Here is a 19,873-nt window from a genome sequence, read left to right as displayed (position 1 = left end):
TGCATATTTTAATTTGTCTAAATTACCGCAGGATGGTGCAATTACATGTAAAAAACATCTCGATCGACCTCATCTCGTCGTTCATATAGGAAAACATCCTACCCCTGTGTCCCTGGATGGGACTACACTTCTATTCAGCGGTAAAATGCGAGTCTAACCACCCCTCTATGATTATGTATTATATATTCGGAGAGCATAGGTCAATCTTTAGGATACTTTTATCTGAAGTCCGGATGTCCGCGATGGGTACGTCTCGCCCGAGTGCACTCGTATAAAGAACTGTTCAGGACTAGCTATAGTCTCTCTGCCAAGCTCACAATGTTTCAGCTGGCGGGAGTAATTCATAGATCCGGTTTGTGGTGGTATAAAATTTATGAGTCTCACTGTGCTCGGTCCGCTGACAATGGTGTCATGATCCAGGGTTTCGTGGTGTACTTCAATTGAAAGACTCAATATCGGGGAGCTGTCACATTCTTTTCATGATTTTAAACTAATTTTCTTTAGGGCGTTGCATACACGGAGAGGTTTCTGAATGCTTGCTGTTACAGCGCAGATACTTCAGAAAAAATGTGGACATTTTTGAGCAGTGACTTTGCTTGAACTCTACAAAGGTTCAAATTTGGAGGACCTTTAATAAAAGTTCTGGCGTTAACCCAGTCAACGCCACTCACAGCAGTTCACCCTTGCATCAATATGGTTTTGCCCAAATTAATTATTATGTATTGTGAGGCTGGACCTGTTAACAGGGCACCGGGGTAAACAGGTTAAATCATGTAAATCTGCCTCTGAAAGTCTCGCGAAATATAAAGCACGCCCTCCATTGAGAGACAAGTTTCGGAGAAAAGCGATGCTCAATGACTAGCACGTGACAAACGTAAAATTATGGCAGTCCAGAGTAATAGTAGGTGAGACTTAGAGCGCCGCTTCTGCTCGGGTTGCGCAAGCTCTACTTTCTGTGATCTAAAGCACAATCTTCGATTTCTAGACTTGTTAAAGTAAACAATAAAGCTAAAACGTGTTCATCATAGATGTTCTTCAAGGTATAGATACGTAAGACCCTTTTAATAAGGTATCGTAAAAAAATTCTAAGTCCTAATACTAGTATCTGTCACCGGGGCGTATTCTACCAAAATCCACTTGAACGAAACTAAGTCGCGAAAGACAGTTCGGCTTATTTTTGTAAATCGAAAATTATTTCTTGCCCGTAGAGTTAACACGGAAGTGGCGGTTATTTTTGAATTTCAAATATCGGCAAAATTATGGCACTTTGTTTCTTCAATACCAAGATTGGCATAGTTACCCCTGGTTTTTATACGTGATTTTGAAAGTGAATGGTTTAAAGTTGCCTTGCAGAAAGTTTCAACAAACTGTAAGCCCTTCAATTTTAAAGGCTACCTGAAAAACTTTAAACAGAATAAGTGGTCGACTGCTTTACAAGAAACTTGAAATGTTCCGTTGTACACACACTGACGAAAGGCGGAAAGTTCATAAAGTAGATAAGCAGATATCGGCATCCGTTCCAGTTTGATTTTGAATCTTTCGTCAGATTTTCTCGGTACAATTGATTAATACTTAAATAATGTTCAAAAGTTAAAAAACTTAAACTTGAAGCTATTGACGAGTCACATATAGGCCTATTATGTTCCCGTGAGATAAACTGTTTGTCAGAGCAATTCAAGTACGATCTCAGGAAACGGGATTTGAGAGCATAACAAATGTGCGCAGAATTTTATTTTTCGTTTGAAACCATTACAACAGTTTTAACCTAAAGGGACAAAGTCGGCCATATTTCATGAATTTTGTTTGATACGAGATACTACTTATATTATTGGACATGTTGAAAGATAATGAATGGTGACCAGGCATATATTCGACCCCGGTTTTAGACACATTCAATGAAACCATCGCAAAAATGAATTAATGGTCATGACCATTAATTCATTTTCGCCATGGTTTCATTTGTCTAAAACCGGGGTCGAATACAGGCATGGTCACCCATTCATTCAGTATCTTTCAACATGTCAAATAATATAAGTAGTATCTCGTATCAAACAAAATTTACGAAAAAATGGCCGACTTTGTCCCTTTAAGACGTAGAGTGAGATTAAGTGAAGCGTTGGTCTACCACAAAATTGAAGTCATTAAAGTCAGATTTAATGCCTGTTTCATTAACCGCAATGGTGAGTTTTCGTTTTCTTTAACGCAAAATACAACAAACTGAGACATTATTTAAGAGACGAAAATGGATGCGACTTCGATACCCGGTGGGTGCGGTGGGAATTAATCAAACTTTGTGGCTTATAGATAATGAATACGAAAAAAGTCATAGTCTTTGAAATAATGTTCAAGTTTTAATTCATAGATCAATAAATCAACAAGATTGGCGATAAAGAGTTGCTAATTAACAAAGAACGTTGTACAAATATGGCCGTGCGGTACATAAGCAAACATGCAAGATCTTGAGAGTTCTGATGTATCGACGAGTTCAATATTACTGAACATGTCTAAAATGTCTGAATCAATAAAACATTTACCCTGCAGCCCTTTGTCATCAAAACATTAAACAGATAAATTACTAACTGGAATCCGTCATTTTTATGCACACAAAACAAACACGCAAAAGGCAGCACTATTTTCTGTATCCATCTTGCGATAAAATACGCATCTCCCGATGATTGACGATGACGTAATGTTGACGTCATCTTTTCATTCTTGCATTTATATTTTGCTGCGGATGTGCAAGGACAAATAAGTGACATAGATATATTGACACACGGAATACTCAATTCACTTTTGCAGATTAATACCATAAAACTATCACATTGCAATAATAAATTGTGACAAATAATGATATCTAAACGAAGAATTATCCTTGAAGGTAAAGGAAACACGCATTAAAATGGACTAAATTTATTAAAAACGTTCGTGCTTGTAATGAATAAGAATGTGGAATGATTTTTTTTGTATCAAACAAAGTTACAACACTGACAATTATTACATTAGTGAAGTTTATCATTTTACTTACATATATTTCTTGCTTCACATTTTGTTATGTCGGGTCTGTTTTTCTTACCAGCGTTATTTCAATATTCCAAATGAAACGTAATGACCCTGAGCTCACAAAACATTCCATTTATTTCTAGAATATCAACATTGTGTTTTATAAAAATACAACGATTTTCCGAGGAAAAGTCTAAAAGATATTAAAACGTTGTAAGGGATAATGGTCTTTAAACTTTTATTAACCGAAACTTTGCTTATTCAGCAAAAACTTTGAACGAAAATTTCTACTATTTCTATAGCTACATGTGCATGGTTCAAAATTCTTATTTCCATGTCTTAAAACATTCAGTATGCATATAACAGTAAAGTGTAAACAAGATAGGGCAACTCGTTTTCGTGTGTCGTTAAATTGTGAATGATTTGAACGGTCCTACTCATGGATGTTTTCACAAAATTGGACGGCCTGCCCTGGTTGCAATTTTTTGAGATGTTCAGTTTTTTCTCGATCTAAACATTGTATTTTGCTAGTATGTGTAAATGAACATCATTGCTATTCTCTGACCTATACGTTCGATCATGTCCCCGTGGTAAATACATAGAAGAGTATAAGCAGCCACCCGGATACCTCACAACTCTTGCAACATTAACAAATTTCTCATGAACTTGCAAAACACTTGTACGGAGACAATTTTCTGCTTAATTCTACAGAAAAGACAAAGTCAACAGAGACACACTATTTCTTTAAAACAAAGGCTGATATCGTTCATTAAAACAGACTGAAAGCATCTTATAATTCTGAGAGAGGTAAATGCGATTAAAATATTATGTAGATAAAAAGTGCTAAAATTAGAAATGCCACGAAAAAATTGCTTTCACTAATACAAGAGCAAATAGCATAACCTTGTTGATGATATTAAAAATAGACTGTAATACCATCATCAAAAAAATTATCTGACCTACAGCAAATTTACACAGGAGAACGACGAACGCCAGCTGACGACAGAACGTGACCTGCGTGTGTTGAAAGAGGGACTATCAAATTATGTTGCATCTTTTGTACTGTACATTGAGGTGATCTGCAACTTCAGCAATGAACCACACAAGCAGCTACGGGTAATGCCATGACGGTTTTACAAATTGACGACATACGTGCACGCGTCACATAGAAGGCGCATACATGCAATACATGGAGAACCGAGAAAACCTAGAATATCCATATGGTTTATTATATTTCATCATAACAGTATACTGAAATTCTGAAGTGAAATTTTATCAAGGGGAGTTTTCTCTTACTGAGAGCTTGCGAGTGTTTAAATTGTACTATCGCGAATATAAGTATTGTTCTTTTCCCGTCCCGACAATTGAACCAGATTGCTGTACTTGGGCCAACGATATAAAATATATACACGGTTCCTCCTTTGGACGCGCAAATGCAGAAAGACCGACGTAAACCAATAAAATTAACTTAAATTTAAAATTAACATTTCATTCAATTTTAAAGAGCTAGATAAGAGTAAAAATGTACCTTGAAATTCTACATTGGGGAGCGTTCCAAAGGGAAATCAATGACGAAATATATTTTTATGGACGAATCGCAAGTTCTTGGCGGGCAATAACCGCGTGGAAATTAAAGCGGTAAGGTTGATTAATTTTTCACATCTTCAATCCAGGGTGCATTGTCACAATTGCTGGTAGTATTAATTTATTAATGAAACAGTTGACCCACAAATTGGTCTCTGCTAACCACCCAACTCGCTGGCTTAGTGATTAAACCCGTCAGTGTATACATGGACTCAGCTGTTAAAAACGGAGGACACCCGTTGCTAAGATGGGTTATTATAGACATAATGACAGTATACTGAAATTCTGGTCTGAGACGTTAAATTGAGGGAGTTCTTCCTTATAGGAGCTTGCGTGTATTTAGTCAGTTCTATATCACGAATATAGCACAGCAATTTTTACGTCACGACCAGTCAGATTGCTGCACCCGAGCCAGCAATATTGCAATGTTTAAAGTTTCACTGAGAAGTACGAGCAAAAGTTTCAGTATTTCACTTTCGAGGCGCATACCAGTTTAATTTGATAGTACAAAAACAAACATATATGCTCATAATTTCTACAAATGATTTCCCTTTTAGTTCTTAACGCTAAAAGCTCACAACATGAGACGTTCAAATGTGACGAGTGTAACGGGTAGTCTAAATTCAGAGTTTTATAGCTAAGAAAAAAATCGTGCTCGTAACAAGGTTTAATTTTCTTTGTTTGATTCGATCTTTTTTCGCGTTTGCGCGTCGAGGTATATGTGGATTAAGATGCTCGCCCGTAGACCGGGAACGTTAACGGATACGTCAACATTTTCTGCGCCCTGTTATCGCGTTTTGATGATGCCGTATGTTCTCTTGCCGTTTGGCATTCGCGTTCAACGTTGAACGGTCACGTTTCTCTTATATCATCTCCGAGAGCGATTTTCGTGCTCACTTCGTTATAAAGCCCGGTGTTCAATACTGAAAATTCTTTCATTGTTGATTGTTGCGCATGCTTTTCATTGATTGCCGTCAGATTTTGACGTATTCAAGGAAACGGAAAAGGATATAAAATAAACTGGGCAAAGCCGATGTACCCACTGCTGTGGAATAGCAGAAAACGACAGACTTGGCGTAGTTAGACTCGACTTCTGTAAAAAGGATTGACATTCGACCACCAATAATTACATTACGTACAGTGTCATGAATATAAGAGAGCAGAGCACCTGTGTAGGTCAAACCGGGCATCCGAGCCTTCACAGTTGCCAGATTCTGTCGGCGCATGCTCTCAATGAATATACACGTACTGCAACAATTTTTGTCATAAAATATTACTGACAAGATATATGCGTATTGTATCCTAAAAGCTTACACTTGTGAAATTGGAAGAATTCGTGCCGAAGTTGTTATAGTGCAATTCAATAGTACAATAGAGTTGCTCATACATTTTACAGTGAGTGCGTATACTGAAGGAGCTCAGGATAATATCGTAAGTGCTAATTTGATTAATTCAATTTCGAGATATTTGCTCACGTTCATGATTAATGCAACAGACATAAGATTATTGTGATCAAACTCAAAGTAAGAAACTCATCCGGGAAACACTGAATCATTCTTTGCGGTTGGCACATCACTTGCCCCAACTTCGTTTCTGAATCCTACAAGACGCTTGCTTGACACACTCAATAAACTTTACTTTCGCTACACTGGTTCCTACTTCTCCGCTACAGGGTACGCATGTTCACATAGTTACCGCTGCTCGGCCGTTTCCTCTCCCCATCTGAGGTGAAACTTGTGGCGTTGCTCGTTTCGGTGTAACCATCAGCCTGCATACCGAGGGCTCGTTTTGTGCGGTACGTCAATCTCCTGACATCTTTCTGAAATTGAGACGGTAAACGCGTTTTGGTTATTAGAGGGATACTGTCGTCGGAACTGCGATAAAAGGTTGTATGGGACCCACATGACCAATGTAAACACCATATCCAAGGTACGATGGTGATTGATGAAAGTTAAAACATATCTTTCATAATGTACATCGTATAATTTAAATGTTGCAGCTACGATGACGGGCTGCATCTAGATATCGTGCACGAAATATAATAATAATAATAATATAACTTTATTTCAGGATGAAAAGCGAAACACTAAATTGTGTACGCTATCCCATACATCAAAAACAGAAAGAACATAAAATACAAAAACAGAGACAGAAAATGATTAAAAGTACAGAAGATTTTTTATACGTTAAAATATGCTTTGAATGCAAAAGAGCATCAGAATTAAGTAGCGCTAAAATGAGCACATTTTCGATATTATTCAAACGTTCATAAAAATTATACATTGCTTTGCGTCTCAGGGCCTCAAAAATGGGAATTGTATGTGAAACAACCATAACACTCGCGCTGCAGTCGCGAGCATACCCCATCAAAATTCTGAAGGAATTGTTATACGCCACTCTAAGATTGTTTAGTTTGTGTGAGAAGTCCACAGCTGAGAGCAATACACGTTAGTGTAAAAACTTCTAAAGAGTGAAATCTTCACATGAGCAGGACAGTGTGAAAATTTACGGAGCAGAGCATTTGCATGAATATACAAACATCTAGTTTGCTGTCTGATAGCACAATCATCACCACAAATACATTAATTGTTAACAAGAAACTCGCACAGGCGCAGTTCCGACGACTGTTTCCCTTTAAGATTGAGGATATTATACAGTTTTCATTGTTCTCTCTCTCTCTCTCTCTCTCTCTCTCTCTCTCTCTCTCTCTCTCTCTCTCTCTCTCTCTCTCTCTCTCTCTCTCTCTCTCTCTCTCTCTCTCTCTCTCACACGTTCGCCATCCCTACAGGGTTATTTCTTCCGTATAGACGAGCAATGACACAGATGTATAAGAAGACAGCGACTGCGAATTATTTCATTCGAAGGAAAACGTGCTTGTCTAAATATATGACCTGTGTCGCATACGTTGAATGTAGACAGTGAGGATGCGAAAAGGTTGCACATCAAGGTAAATCAATTGCCGAAGGGTTGAACAAATATTGAACTATGTAGCGAGGACAAGCTACGAAACAGATGCCTGGTTATGAAAAACAAGTCGCCCACGTCTCGAACCAACAGACTATACGTGCTATGTGAGCTGAGCAACAAAATGATGTTGTGTAGTCTTTCAATCGATGCCAAAATTAGCACCCCAATGTCCTGATGCGTGACAATGTTCACTTCTAATGCTCGATCATTTTTTCCAGTGTGAACCTACTTCACCTCGTTGCTATTTTTCGGTCTTATGCGCCTGACACGGAGCCTGACGGCCTAAACATATCATGTCATCGCCTCAGCAGGGCTGTAGCCTGCGGGGAGGAGGGGGAAGATCCCCGTCCCCTTGACAATTTGGTGCGACTACGGCCCTGATCAGAAGAAGATTAAGGCTTGTAAATAGCAGGGAAAAGGACAGCTGTGCGCCGGGTAAACATCGGGACAAATCTCCATTATCGGAACATTCGGGGTTTTCTTGAGGCAGGGGTGCTACATGCGGATCGAGGAAAGATAAGTTATCCATGCTTATTCCCGAAGTCGCGGGAAGGGGCTTCTCCTTTTTTTTCCATCGTTATGGACCGTGAGAACAGGAAGAAGAAAAATTCTATAATACTTGGTCTGTCAATAAAGCAATTCATCCGAAAGCATATGCTGCATTAAAAAAAGTACTTTGTTTTAAACGCGTGAAAAGTCCGTGATCAGACGCGGTACGAGAACTGAACTAGCGTACAAGTACCATCAATAAACGCATTATACTGAAAGGGAAGTGGGTAATGCATTGAGGAAATGAACGATATGCCGACTAATACTGTAACTATGGATGTACTTTGATTTTCCAGTGGTGTGTGGATTTTGCGGTGTCATGTACGAAAAACACATGAAATGATTGGGACAATGAGCAAGGTTTGCCTTCAAAGTAAAGTTGTGGCACACAACGTACATATTGAACCAGCCAATATATGAGTTGGGGTTGGTTGTGTGGGGTTCTGTCTTACCTGAGGAACTTTATGTTAGTAACATTTTATCATTGAATAGCTTAGTGTATCAACATACTTTTGGATTAATCACAAAAAGTATTCGTTCCAAAAATCGGTTTCCGCATTGCTGCGTCAAAAATCCATACTAGTCCATACCAACATCCTTCCAACGAGCAGTCCATTCTTATTTAGGGCATATATCGAACTACATCTTAATCAATGCACTTAAGGTGTAAGTTGCCTTTGGGTTTTCATCCCCTTCTTGAAAAGGTTTTGCCCATGTTTAATGAACATTCTACCATAAGTGAAATGTGATCCTTCTTTAACCTGATCTTTGCACTTACCCTAAATTTGTCGCTCATGAAAATGTAGACGATTGGGTTGAAGACGGTATCCGCGAAGATTAACCAAATGTAAATGCTGGCTCGGCTGATCTTCGTAGCGTCCTGGTGTGTCCTCAGGTATTCCGGGTTGTAGGTGATCAAAAATATATTGTAGATGTGAAGGGGCAGCCAACAAACCCCAAATAGGATAACGAGCGACACCAGCGTCCGGACAGCCTGAGTTACAAAAATATGCAGAAAACAGAAATAAACTGTATGAAGAGAAAGTCAAGACAGTTTACAGAGAACGTTTCATGTGACACAAGTAAGCACACGTTTTATCTATGTTTTTTTTTATGTTTTTTTCATCATACAGTGGGCTTGAACCCTATCTACAGAATGAAGCACCAATAGGCCAAACCCGGAATTCGAATCAACCACGGTACAAACAAAGCCATGTGCGCAAACGCGCATAGACGTACGTGTATTTCCATACGCGTTAGTACACATGTGGGCTTGTTTGTACCGGCATCACGTGATTATTTGGGCGTACTGAGTCTGTAGAACGCATCGCGTCCTTTTTATTCCGGAGAGAACCATTAATAACCCCTATACCTACAACTTAGCAGAGGAGTAAATACCATGCGATAAAAATTAAGTATTTGTAGATAATGTTTGTTCATTAATACACAACGTGCTCGAGTCATCAACTCATGTATTCACTCATAGTCAGATACTCTGAGCAAGTCCACGTCTCGATCTCGATTTATCGGTTTATTTACATGTATTTGTATTTTCCAGTTTTTCAGTGAATGGCCGATTATTCCGTAGAAGATATCGGTGACCCTTCGTAAGATGTGACAGTGCAAATATTAAACCAATAAACAAAGATTATATCGATAAAATACACTTATTACTAAAGCACTGAGAAGTCGTACAGTCTGCGGCGTCGCGACTTTCTCGTTGATAAAATTTGCGTCTGCCAATAAGTAGCAATGAACAAAAGTGAAGCAAATTCAGCATTTGATGCACGTTCATAGTTCACCAGTTTTGTAGCTTTCCAGTCACTGCAAGACTTTGCCAGATAAACTTTGGTTGCGTCCCTTCGTTTACATGAACCTGTTTCGGCCGCGGTCACCAGTTACGTTGCAGCTGACATTGTGCACGACTGATGTTGTCATATTTGTGCTTAGCAACAGACCCATTGTATAGATCCCACACGCGCAGCCGCAGACGGGACGGCCCCCTCCCTTTAAGGTGATACCATTTGAGCATTTAGAGAATATATTTACTTGGAATCATTAAAAAGTCACAAGGAAATATGAAGACAAAGTATGTGAGATAGAGACTTCCTTAGCTCAGACAACAAATCTGGTAGATATTAGAAAGATTTGACAACATATAAGCTCATAAGAAATGTCAACACGGCGAAGTCATCGTACTAAAATTTATTACAATTCATTTAAAATGTATCATCATGAGAAATTACTAAATTATCTTCAGTCTGACTCACTTCCAATTGCGTTCTGAAATGAACTCATCGGATTGAATTCACGAACATCATTTTTTGATCCATTACCGTTTGAGACCTGAAAAAATTGAGCCTGCACGATTTTGAGTAAAAACGATGCCAGGACGTCAAGATATTGCTGCATCTAGTACACTATTATCTTGGTACAGTTATAATAATAAAATAATCCTGACAAGATGAATAACACAATTTTAATACCTTCAAAGAAATTAATTATTTCGATATAATTTTTCATCCAAGCAAATCACATAGTCCGATGGGCAACCAATCACATTTCGCAAACTATCTCTTGGAAATGAGTAAGTCTGTCCGGGATAATTTAACATTTGATTGATTGATTGATTGATTGATTTATTGATTGATTGATTTCCTTTCATCCCTGTGGCCCTCGTAAAAAATTACAACCTGAATGATTTGCAGTTAAAAATGTGAAAAGAATATTGTGAGTGTCTTTGAGGTATACGGTAAGGAAGGTTCAACCATGCAAACTTTGTTATAAATGTATATTTATCGTGTTTGACGAAAGAATTAAGGACCCAAATTTTACTCAAAAACGCGCAGTCTGCGTGGTCAGGATGTACAGAAATTACAAACTGGATTTGCAAAGTATAGGGCAATCCAGCCTACCAGTGAGGCACACCGATCGTAGATTTTGTTTTGGTCTGTACTTGAGGTAAAGGCAAAGACTTCAAAATGCCTGACAGTGTTATTTGTCTTAAGAAGATCATCTGATGGGGCAAGACAGCTGGCTGGAGAAGACCCTAATCAAAGTGATGATAGGTTTGAAATATTAGCATAATTGCATACTAATTAACCTTTCATCACAGGATTTTTCTACATCTACCCGAAATGAAATATATTGGTCGCTCTTGGCATGATTGAAAAATGCCTGTATGAATTGAATGGCAAAATAGACGATCATAGGTTAATGACCACAGTCCCTGACTGTACGATTTATTCATTTTTGAGAAATAAATTCAAATTTTACTAACTGTTTTCAATCTTAATATTTCAAAATTTAGACATTGACGGTCTGAATTCGGATCTCTTATATAAATAGTCAGAATTTATGTTAAGCCGGATCTATTATATAAATATACACTTTATACACGCAAGATTAATGTAAGTAGCAATCTAGATTTTAACAGAAATGGGCGGTGTAGCAACCGTGTAATGTCCCATATAGAGCCTCATATGGTATTATATGATAAAGATCAAGGCTGCCAGGAAAATTGGTTGACTGTTGATTCTTACCTTTCTATTGGCCGCCTGCTGTGCCTGCATCCGTCTCGAGTCCACCTGTCCAGGCATGGTCCGAAACAACAATTTCAAGGCGACCATGAAATAGCAAAGACAGAGAATGATGAAGGGAATCACGTATGTCAGCACAAACATCATCCAGACGTATATCTCCGAGTGTCCGTCCGGCCAGCGTTCGTTGCAAATGTATATGGTACCCATGCCAAGCGCCGGAATGTGAAAATAGTGATAGTAGGCGATCTTGGGGCTCGATAGCGATATTGCCACAATCCATATCACTATGATGATGATAAGTTTGTGCTTGCCTGTGAGCTTTGGTCTCAGTGGAAACAACACAACTCGACAGCGGTCGACGCCGATTACCACTACTGTGAATATACTGACTATTTGTGCCGTCTTGGGGGGGGGGAGAGAGAGAGAGAGAGAGAGAGAGAGAGAGAGAGAGAGAGAGAGAGAGAGAGAGAGAGAGAGAGAGAGAGAGAGAGAGAATTATGAATTGTTCACCCCATTGCAATTGGTCGTATGTGATCAATATTTATGTTTATATTCAATAAATTAAATACCAATTGTTGCTTCGTCGTCGTCGTCTTTGTCGTCGTTGTTGTTATTGTTGTTGTTCTGTTGCAATCATACGGTTGTCGTTTCGAATACCACAGAGTATCATAAACAGAGTGGCAACACTTGCATGCCTTTTGTTCCATGGTCGTCTCGGTAGACTATTGGCTTTTCATATTAAAATGAGCTTCAAAGGTGTTAAACTTTTTGGAGGCTTTGTTTGTGGTTGATAATTACGCGAGATTATGCGAAACATACGACGAGATGGCATCGTACTGCCAGTCGCGTAGCAACCATAGTTACTTTGTGAGCTCTCAGGCCAGAAACACTGCTTCACGCCAATCAAAACATAACACGCCAGCAGTTTCATAAACATGTCCTTTCTTGACGCACGTGTAAAAGACGGTATGACTGACCGTAAACCATTGAGTAAAACCAGACAGTATCGATATAAGACTTTCAAATTTGGTTCAAACACACTCATTATATATTCATAAAAATATTAGAGGAATTTTTAAAACGGTAAAACCCACTTTCCTGAAGCTCAAAACACTCCCGTTTTTGCCAGCACATCAATTCCGATCAGCACCACACGACAACAGCAAAACAAACTTTGTCGAACATACTTTCGCTTAACAATTGGTGAAAATCCGAAAATTACCGAAGGGTGCATGGTCGGCACTCTTCGGAAAAGAGAGCCAAGAGCTTCGTGAGGCGAGGCAAACACGGATTGCTTCCGTAACCGCTTCACACCTTAAACAATAGGTGTTGCCACTCTGTCTATGATACTCTGTGCGAATACATATAAAATAACACTATGATAATTTGAGCCGAACGCTACACTCTCCCTACACCGAGCAGATGCGAAACAAAGGGAAGCCTTCAGCATACTTTTACTGCATAAAACTCTCAACTTGTTCACAGCCAAAGAAAGTATCGTGACGAGAACTGGCATTAGCAATGCTGATCTATCTTGGATAACTTTATATCGCGTTTGTTGTTATTATAACCTTCACTGAAGCTGGTTATCAACGTTTAGCCTATTAAAGAGCGACTTGCCGATGCTAGCAATGACGTAATCACCGCGAAGATCTATGTCTGTCTGTCTGTCTGTCTGTCTGTCTGTCTGTCTGTCTGTCTCTCTCTCTCTCTCTCTCTCTCTCTCTCTCTCTCTCTCTCTCTCTCTCTCTCTCTCTCTCTCTCTCTCTCTCTCTCTCTCTCTCTCTCTCTCTCTCTCTCTCTCTCTCTCTCTCTCTCGTCCTAAAATACCCTTAAAAGTCCGTATACATTGTACATGCGCGGCTGTATTTTAAAATTGAATGCCACATTATGCAAAGCATGGACTGCAACCACCCTCATATTTCATAGCTAGCTTAGTTTGGAGCATTCATGCAATAAAAATATGGCCTCTGTTCCACTGAGTCGTTATATTGTTTTATTAGTCGCGTGGCACTTAACATACAAATGATTACATCGCTTAATTGGTTCACGAAATTTGTATTCCAACTCATGAGAATAAAGATAAAACCTGTGCGAAAGCGCTGTTTTAAAATAGATGTATCATAGCACAAAATTTACTGTCATTCGAATTTACATGATGGTAGATCCAGCCCTGCAGTTGAGAAAAATCATCAACTTTAGATCTTAGCTTGCTACAAGGACTTTCAAGTAAAGGTACAACATGAGTAATTTGTAATGATATTTTCATCACCTTTTCTCACTCAGTGTCAACTTTCTGCTGCAGAAGCAAAAATATCTTACGCGTCCCCGCACAATATTTTGAAATGCAAAGTACTGGTCCCAATAAATGATACATCGTGTAGGACATACAATGTTATTCTTTATAATCTAGTTCTCGCCTGGTCTAGAATTAGATTCTCCACGATGACATTTGCACTTAAACACATACAGGCTGTGTCAACAAGTTGAAAAGTGAATATTTCGTAATAATTGTCGACTGGGAGTAGAACCTAGGAGAAAAATAGAGGACTGTATTCAAGAAATAACACAAAAATGATGGGAAGACACCTGAAAAATGACAGATTATGGAGCTACGATGGCGTTTGAACACTATTCAAAGACGGGTCGATTGTGTTTGAAATCTCAAATTACATGAATTATTGGTATAGTATGGCTGTTTGCGTTATTTTGAGAAAGCATATTTACAAGCAAAAGGGGATGACCTATTTAAACATGTCGTAAAATGATCACGGGTAATAAAAGATGAAAAAAAAACTTCGAAGAAAAATGATGCGGCTTGAATAAGCAAAAAGTGTATACTTAGCGATGTCTGTTTGCTTGGTTAATATAGTTGTGTTGTAGATGACAAAGTGTCAACGTTTGACCAAAGGAATAGCGTGGATGAACGCCACTGCTGATAATGTTAACAGTTAGGTGAACATCGGATAGAGTTCTTCAATGGTCTGCTAGAGCTTTACATTTTGGATGAGCTTTGTAGCAAGCCGCTCTGGACCAACGCAAGTCGATGGCAAAAAGCTTGTTGTGCCTCTGTCATTCATTTTTTAATAGATGGCGCTCAAGGGACTCTACGTATGCTAATTTAATGAAACTCTTCTTATGATCCATGACGACCCGATTCTTGTTTTGTTCGCGTTAAACTTAGACACATATTGCAGCAAGCTATCCATTTAGTCAATTAGTTAATCAGTCACCTGCTTAACCAATTGTCGTTACGTATACTTTCCACGGTTCACGATAAATTTCAAAATGCAATTCATCTTACTCTTCTGGTAATTAATTAATTAGCCCCAGCCATTAGCCCTATAGAACCTAATCGTAACTGTTGTGAAACAATAGACAGCTACAGAAAATTTGATGGCAGGGGTCGCAAGATAGCAAGCAAATCAAGAGCTAGATTCAAAGCGTGAAGCGATGTAAAAGCAAACTGAAAATTAATTTAAGTATAAAATAGTGTTGTCCGTATTTGAACTCAAGGCATGTATATAATTAGGAAATCGTGGAACAAGTTATGAGTTCAACTGCCCCAGTACCATACTATATCATATATATATATATATATATATATATATATATATATATATATATATATATATATATATATAAAAGGTATATACAATTAGGGATGAAATATTTTGAGAAAGCGTATTACATATATATGTATATATATATATATATATATATATATATATATATATATATATATATATTATATATATATATATATATACCGTACAAACACACACTCACGCACACGATGGATGCTTAGCACCCGTTAAATTCAATGTGTTTAATTTAAAACATAACCTTTGATATTTGTGCAGTACTCTCCTTGTGAGATAATTCTAAATATTTGCTAAATGCATTTCACAAACAAATCTGATAGCCTAGTGTGTATAGTATTTGACCGCATTTTCAACAGGTGGAGGTAATCCTGGTAATCATGTTTTGATGTCATATCAGTGCAGATTTGCCGAAATTATACAGTTTCTCAGACAGCGTACCCATTCGGGAATTAAGAAGATACCTGCATCATTGATATTATTGGTAAACATCACGCTCGGTTTTTTCCCATATAGTTGTTTTACAACGTTTTATTGCTTCCCTGAAAAAGCCAGATGTGTTGAAAACGATTTAAGATTGAGGTGGTTGATGAATATATTAACCAAAGATGTTCGACGAGAGTCAGTAACCGACGGCAACGGTAGTGTTCGCAGCTTGCAGACTGTCAATATTAAAAACGTTTTCTTCGAGGAGAGGTTTTTCCTTTTAAATTTTAATTTATTCTGGAAGTTTGCGGGATTCCGTTCATAAAACTGCCCGCTCTCACGTTGCACGGTTGGACGTGCGTCGACAGTTGAAAAAAACCTTTATCTTTTCATAGTTTGAAGGTCGAAATGTTTTCAAGAATCTCGTCGTTCACTGCCCTTCTTCACATCATAAGCAAGTGATTAGCTCCATACATTTCACGCAAACCATTGTGAAAATTTCCCTGGTAGCCATAAAAAGCCGACTTTGTCCCTTTAATGTAGTACGTGCCTCGAAATTTAACGATGAAACTTTTGCTCTAGCTAAACGCAAAGATTAAGGCCACATTTTCCATTCCCTTTCGAAATCAACAGTAAAAAAGGCAGGCGTAACCGTGCCAAATTGTGTACAGTACAAGAGAGACAAATTGCTATTGGCACGCACACCAACGCTTGAAATTCAAAATGGTCACAATCCCTGTGTTCTCTCTATACAGATATAAATAAATTTTCGATTTCACAAAAAGTGTCCCTGTGGAAACTGTGTTTACCCCATGAGCTTCTAAATGAGCCCCAAATCCCAGGTTGTTGACCGCAAAGGTAAAACATTGATGCTTTTCTTGTTTTCTGTTATTAAATACTTAAAAATTTCAACCAGCCCTCGATTATCTCATCAGTATACATTTTTTAACACAGCAGAGATAATTTAAACTCGGTCTTTATTACTTAGTACTACAACGTCATAAGAACAATGGGAAATAGTGCCGAAAGACGACTTCTTTCAAACAAAATTATCCTTCTACAAACGATAGATGGCGAGTTTTCAACATTGGGACCAATTGAAAACAGCTTGAAAAACTCGTTTTGGTAAAAATTCCAAGACCCTTCCTGATCGACTTTGGGCCGACATTCAAGCGGCATACTCGTTTCATGACTATATAAGAAAAATAAAATGTTCAGCTCAACTTGAAAACGTTTGCAGTGACAGTGTTTAGTCTGGTGTTTCCCGTTAAATAGCGCTTATTCTTCACATATCGCATTCGAATTGTCGATACCACCTAAATGTGTAAAATGTCAAATTCCGTTTTTCCAAAATCGAGCTTAAAACTTGTCAATATTCAGATAGTATATTGTACACGTTGCGTTGTAGTTATAAAGCTAATACGCATGGCTTAGTTTTCTAAGGGAATTAAATCATATATAGATCAAAAGTTTTACTAAAGTCACTATAAAGTAGTATGTGCTTAGAAAACAAAATACTTAAACTTTTTCTTATACTTTCCTCCAGATAACTTTCAACCATTCACTTTCAAAATCAAAACTTGGGGTCATCATACAAATTTTTGTACTGGAGACAAATTAACCAACATTAACAGATATTTGAAATTCAAAATGCTGGTATCCCTTTGTCTTCTCTATGAGAAAGGTAAAATTCCCGATTTTTACAAAACTAAGCGGAATAAAAGTTTATTTACTCTGAAAGCTTCAAAATGAACCCCCACGAGTGGCAGACCAAAATAAAATTTTAAAAGTTTGAGAGTCCGACTAATATCTATTTCCGTGGAGAGATCTACTTTAAGAAGTGTCCGTCGCCTTACAAGGCCGACTGACAATTTTAAGCATGAAACGGTGCATCCATACGGAGTGAGCGTCCACCGACGAATTAGGAGACAGAAATGTGTCATTTTAGGAAATTAAAAAACAAAAAAACAGTTTACTCAAAAATTAACAGGCACCCAAGTTGTTTGACTTACACGCTATGGATTTCGTAAAATTGTACGAAGCCAGTTTTTTCCAGAATTGATGCAATTCCCGTGTGTAATCCCCTGGAGAAAAATACAATTTAAATTTGATTTTCACAAAACCAAGACAGTGAAAGTTTTCGTTAACGCAAGAGCTTCAAAATGAGCCCCCACTAGCGATAGATCAAAAGTTTTTTGGGGGAAAAAATTGAGAGTTAGAACATTGCTTCCATGCTCTCTTTCACATGCCCCGATCTGCCGTAAAACACCCTTCAGATTCTTACCTTTTGAGCAAAGGGAATTATAACGCACAGAGCTTCTCCGAATATCCACTCGGGCGACATCATGGTGTAGGCGAACAGGAACGGCAGACAGAGAAGCCCTAAACTCCAATCAGAGATAGCCAGGTTTAACAATAGGCTGTTGAATGGTTTGTTTCTCTTCTTCCCGCACGACATGACGCAGATGACAACGAAGTTACCGACGCACGAGAGAGCAACGCAAACCGCGAAAATGGCGGTCAATATTGCTACGGTATGGGGACGCAATCTGTGCACGTGAAACATAACTTCATAGTTGTACGAGTCATTATAGCTAGAATTATAGCTAGAATACTCTTCTTCATAGTCGTCGTCTCCGGATGTAGGATGAGTTGCCATGGAGTCAACGAAGCCTCAGGCTCTCAACAAACTCAAAGCATACAAAGACGTCCAAATACTGAACGCCAACAGAAGCTCTGTCCAGTCTACTAACGAGATGCTTGGTCTCCGATGCCGAACCAACGACTTCCTTTGGGTCTCTGTTTCCGCTGCGAAATGCGCCCAAACAGACAAGCGCCAATGATGAGTTATTGATAAACGTTCGTCAATTAAAAGCACTCTGTTCTAATTGGCTTTGAGGGTTGCCCATGAAAGCGACTGCGCAAACTATGTTCCTGTTTTATGTCTGTAGTACCCGCACGTTTCCAGTTTCATGTAAACACACGTATGTACCTCCAATCACCCCTCATGTACCAGGTTGTGAACGAACAGGTGGGGAAAAGAGCATATCTGTGCCTAGACGTATTATCCCTCTTTGTTTGGGATTTCTGATCAGACCAGCCTTACAAACGCTCACAGTAGCAGTTGCATTTGTGTCTCCCAGAGCCGATGAACCTACTCGACCGTGCCTGCCCAGGGCAGTCAGCTTGACATATCACGAACACACACTGCTGATGGCGTCTGTGTACGGTGCCGATGCCGCGTGACCAAGCGAACGCGTGACGTACGTAGTCCCTGAAATTGACAACAACAAAATTAATGAGCGACGACAGATGACATTTCGTTCCAAGGTGTCAGTTCACTGGGTGAATTAGATACTTAAAAAAATGAAACTTTGTAAAATGATTAGCAAAGAAATAGTGAACCCGCTAATGATAGCCTCAAGTAGCATTTCTGCCTATCATACCTATCTGACACCCACCATCAAGCTGAGCGACGATATGCAATAATAGTCGTCAAAGCTCTGAAATGGTAAAGCGTTGTTCTGTACATGTATGGCCATCCAATTACCAACTAACCCGGATGTTTCGAGAGTGATAACGCTGTAAGATTATGCAATAAAGGTACCTCTCAGTAAATTCGGACTACTCCCGCCAAATTGTAAGGAGCCTGGAGATTCAGCTTAAAGGCGTAACGAAGGTCGAGCCGGTAAACCACAGTTATTTAATTACTTTTCAATCATTCAACATGAGGCAGTGTGGGATAAAGATGTTCCATTTTATAAATTATATAAATGATGAGTCAATAAAAAATAGGTGATATGAAAGTGCAATTGGAATATGTTGATATCCGTCGCATTTACGGTAGTAACTCATTTCATTTTCTCTCAATTTCTCGCATCGTTGTGATCATTGCACTAACAATAAACGTACCACCTGTCGGAAATTAACGTGACGCTGATAAAATATGTGTTGAAGTGAATTTGACACATTGAAGAAAATAACCGGGTATTTCGTAAAATTATCAAACACGAATGAATTGACAGGTTAATTTCGGGAGACGTTTTTAAGTGTGTCAGTTATGAATGACTGATTGTGACATGAGTTGTGTAGCTTTAAAGGGAGAGGGTCGTATGGGACTCGTAAGACCAGTGTAAACACTGTATTCAAGGTACGTTGCCAATCGATGTTGGTTAAAATATGCTTTTCATCATGTACATCGTA

At 38.6% G+C, this 19,873-nt stretch overlaps 1 protein-coding gene across 4 annotated transcripts in view; it reads right to left on the bottom strand.

Moving 5' to 3' along the window:
• Positions 1 to 2,331: 2,331 nt before the first annotated feature.
• The window catches only part of LOC139115306 (prolactin-releasing peptide receptor-like), a 78,202-nt gene continuing 60,660 nt past the window's right edge, over positions 2,332 to 19,873 (bottom strand). For 2 of the 4 annotated variants that reach the window (XM_070677326.1, XM_070677327.1), the window contains exons 2-5: positions 17,955 to 18,944; positions 11,643 to 12,044; positions 8,879 to 9,094; positions 2,332 to 6,403 (exon numbers count right to left, since the gene is read on the bottom strand). In XM_070677326.1, coding sequence (XP_070533427.1) covers positions 6,251 to 6,403; positions 8,879 to 9,094; positions 11,643 to 12,044; positions 17,955 to 18,329 — 1,146 coding nt within the window. In that variant the 5' untranslated portion in view covers positions 18,330 to 18,944 and the 3' untranslated portion in view covers positions 2,332 to 6,250. Of the gene's footprint in view, positions 6,404 to 8,878; positions 9,095 to 11,642; positions 12,045 to 17,954; positions 18,945 to 19,116; positions 19,146 to 19,873 lie in introns of those variants that run through there. The other 2 variants (XM_070677325.1, XM_070677328.1) reach the window with 2 other exon arrangements.

This window comes from Ptychodera flava, chromosome 17 (genome assembly GCF_041260155.1).
Source record: "Ptychodera flava strain L36383 chromosome 17, AS_Pfla_20210202, whole genome shotgun sequence".
Taxonomy (NCBI): domain Eukaryota; kingdom Metazoa; phylum Hemichordata; class Enteropneusta; family Ptychoderidae; genus Ptychodera; species Ptychodera flava.
This window is presented reverse-complemented; position numbering and strand designations above follow the sequence as displayed.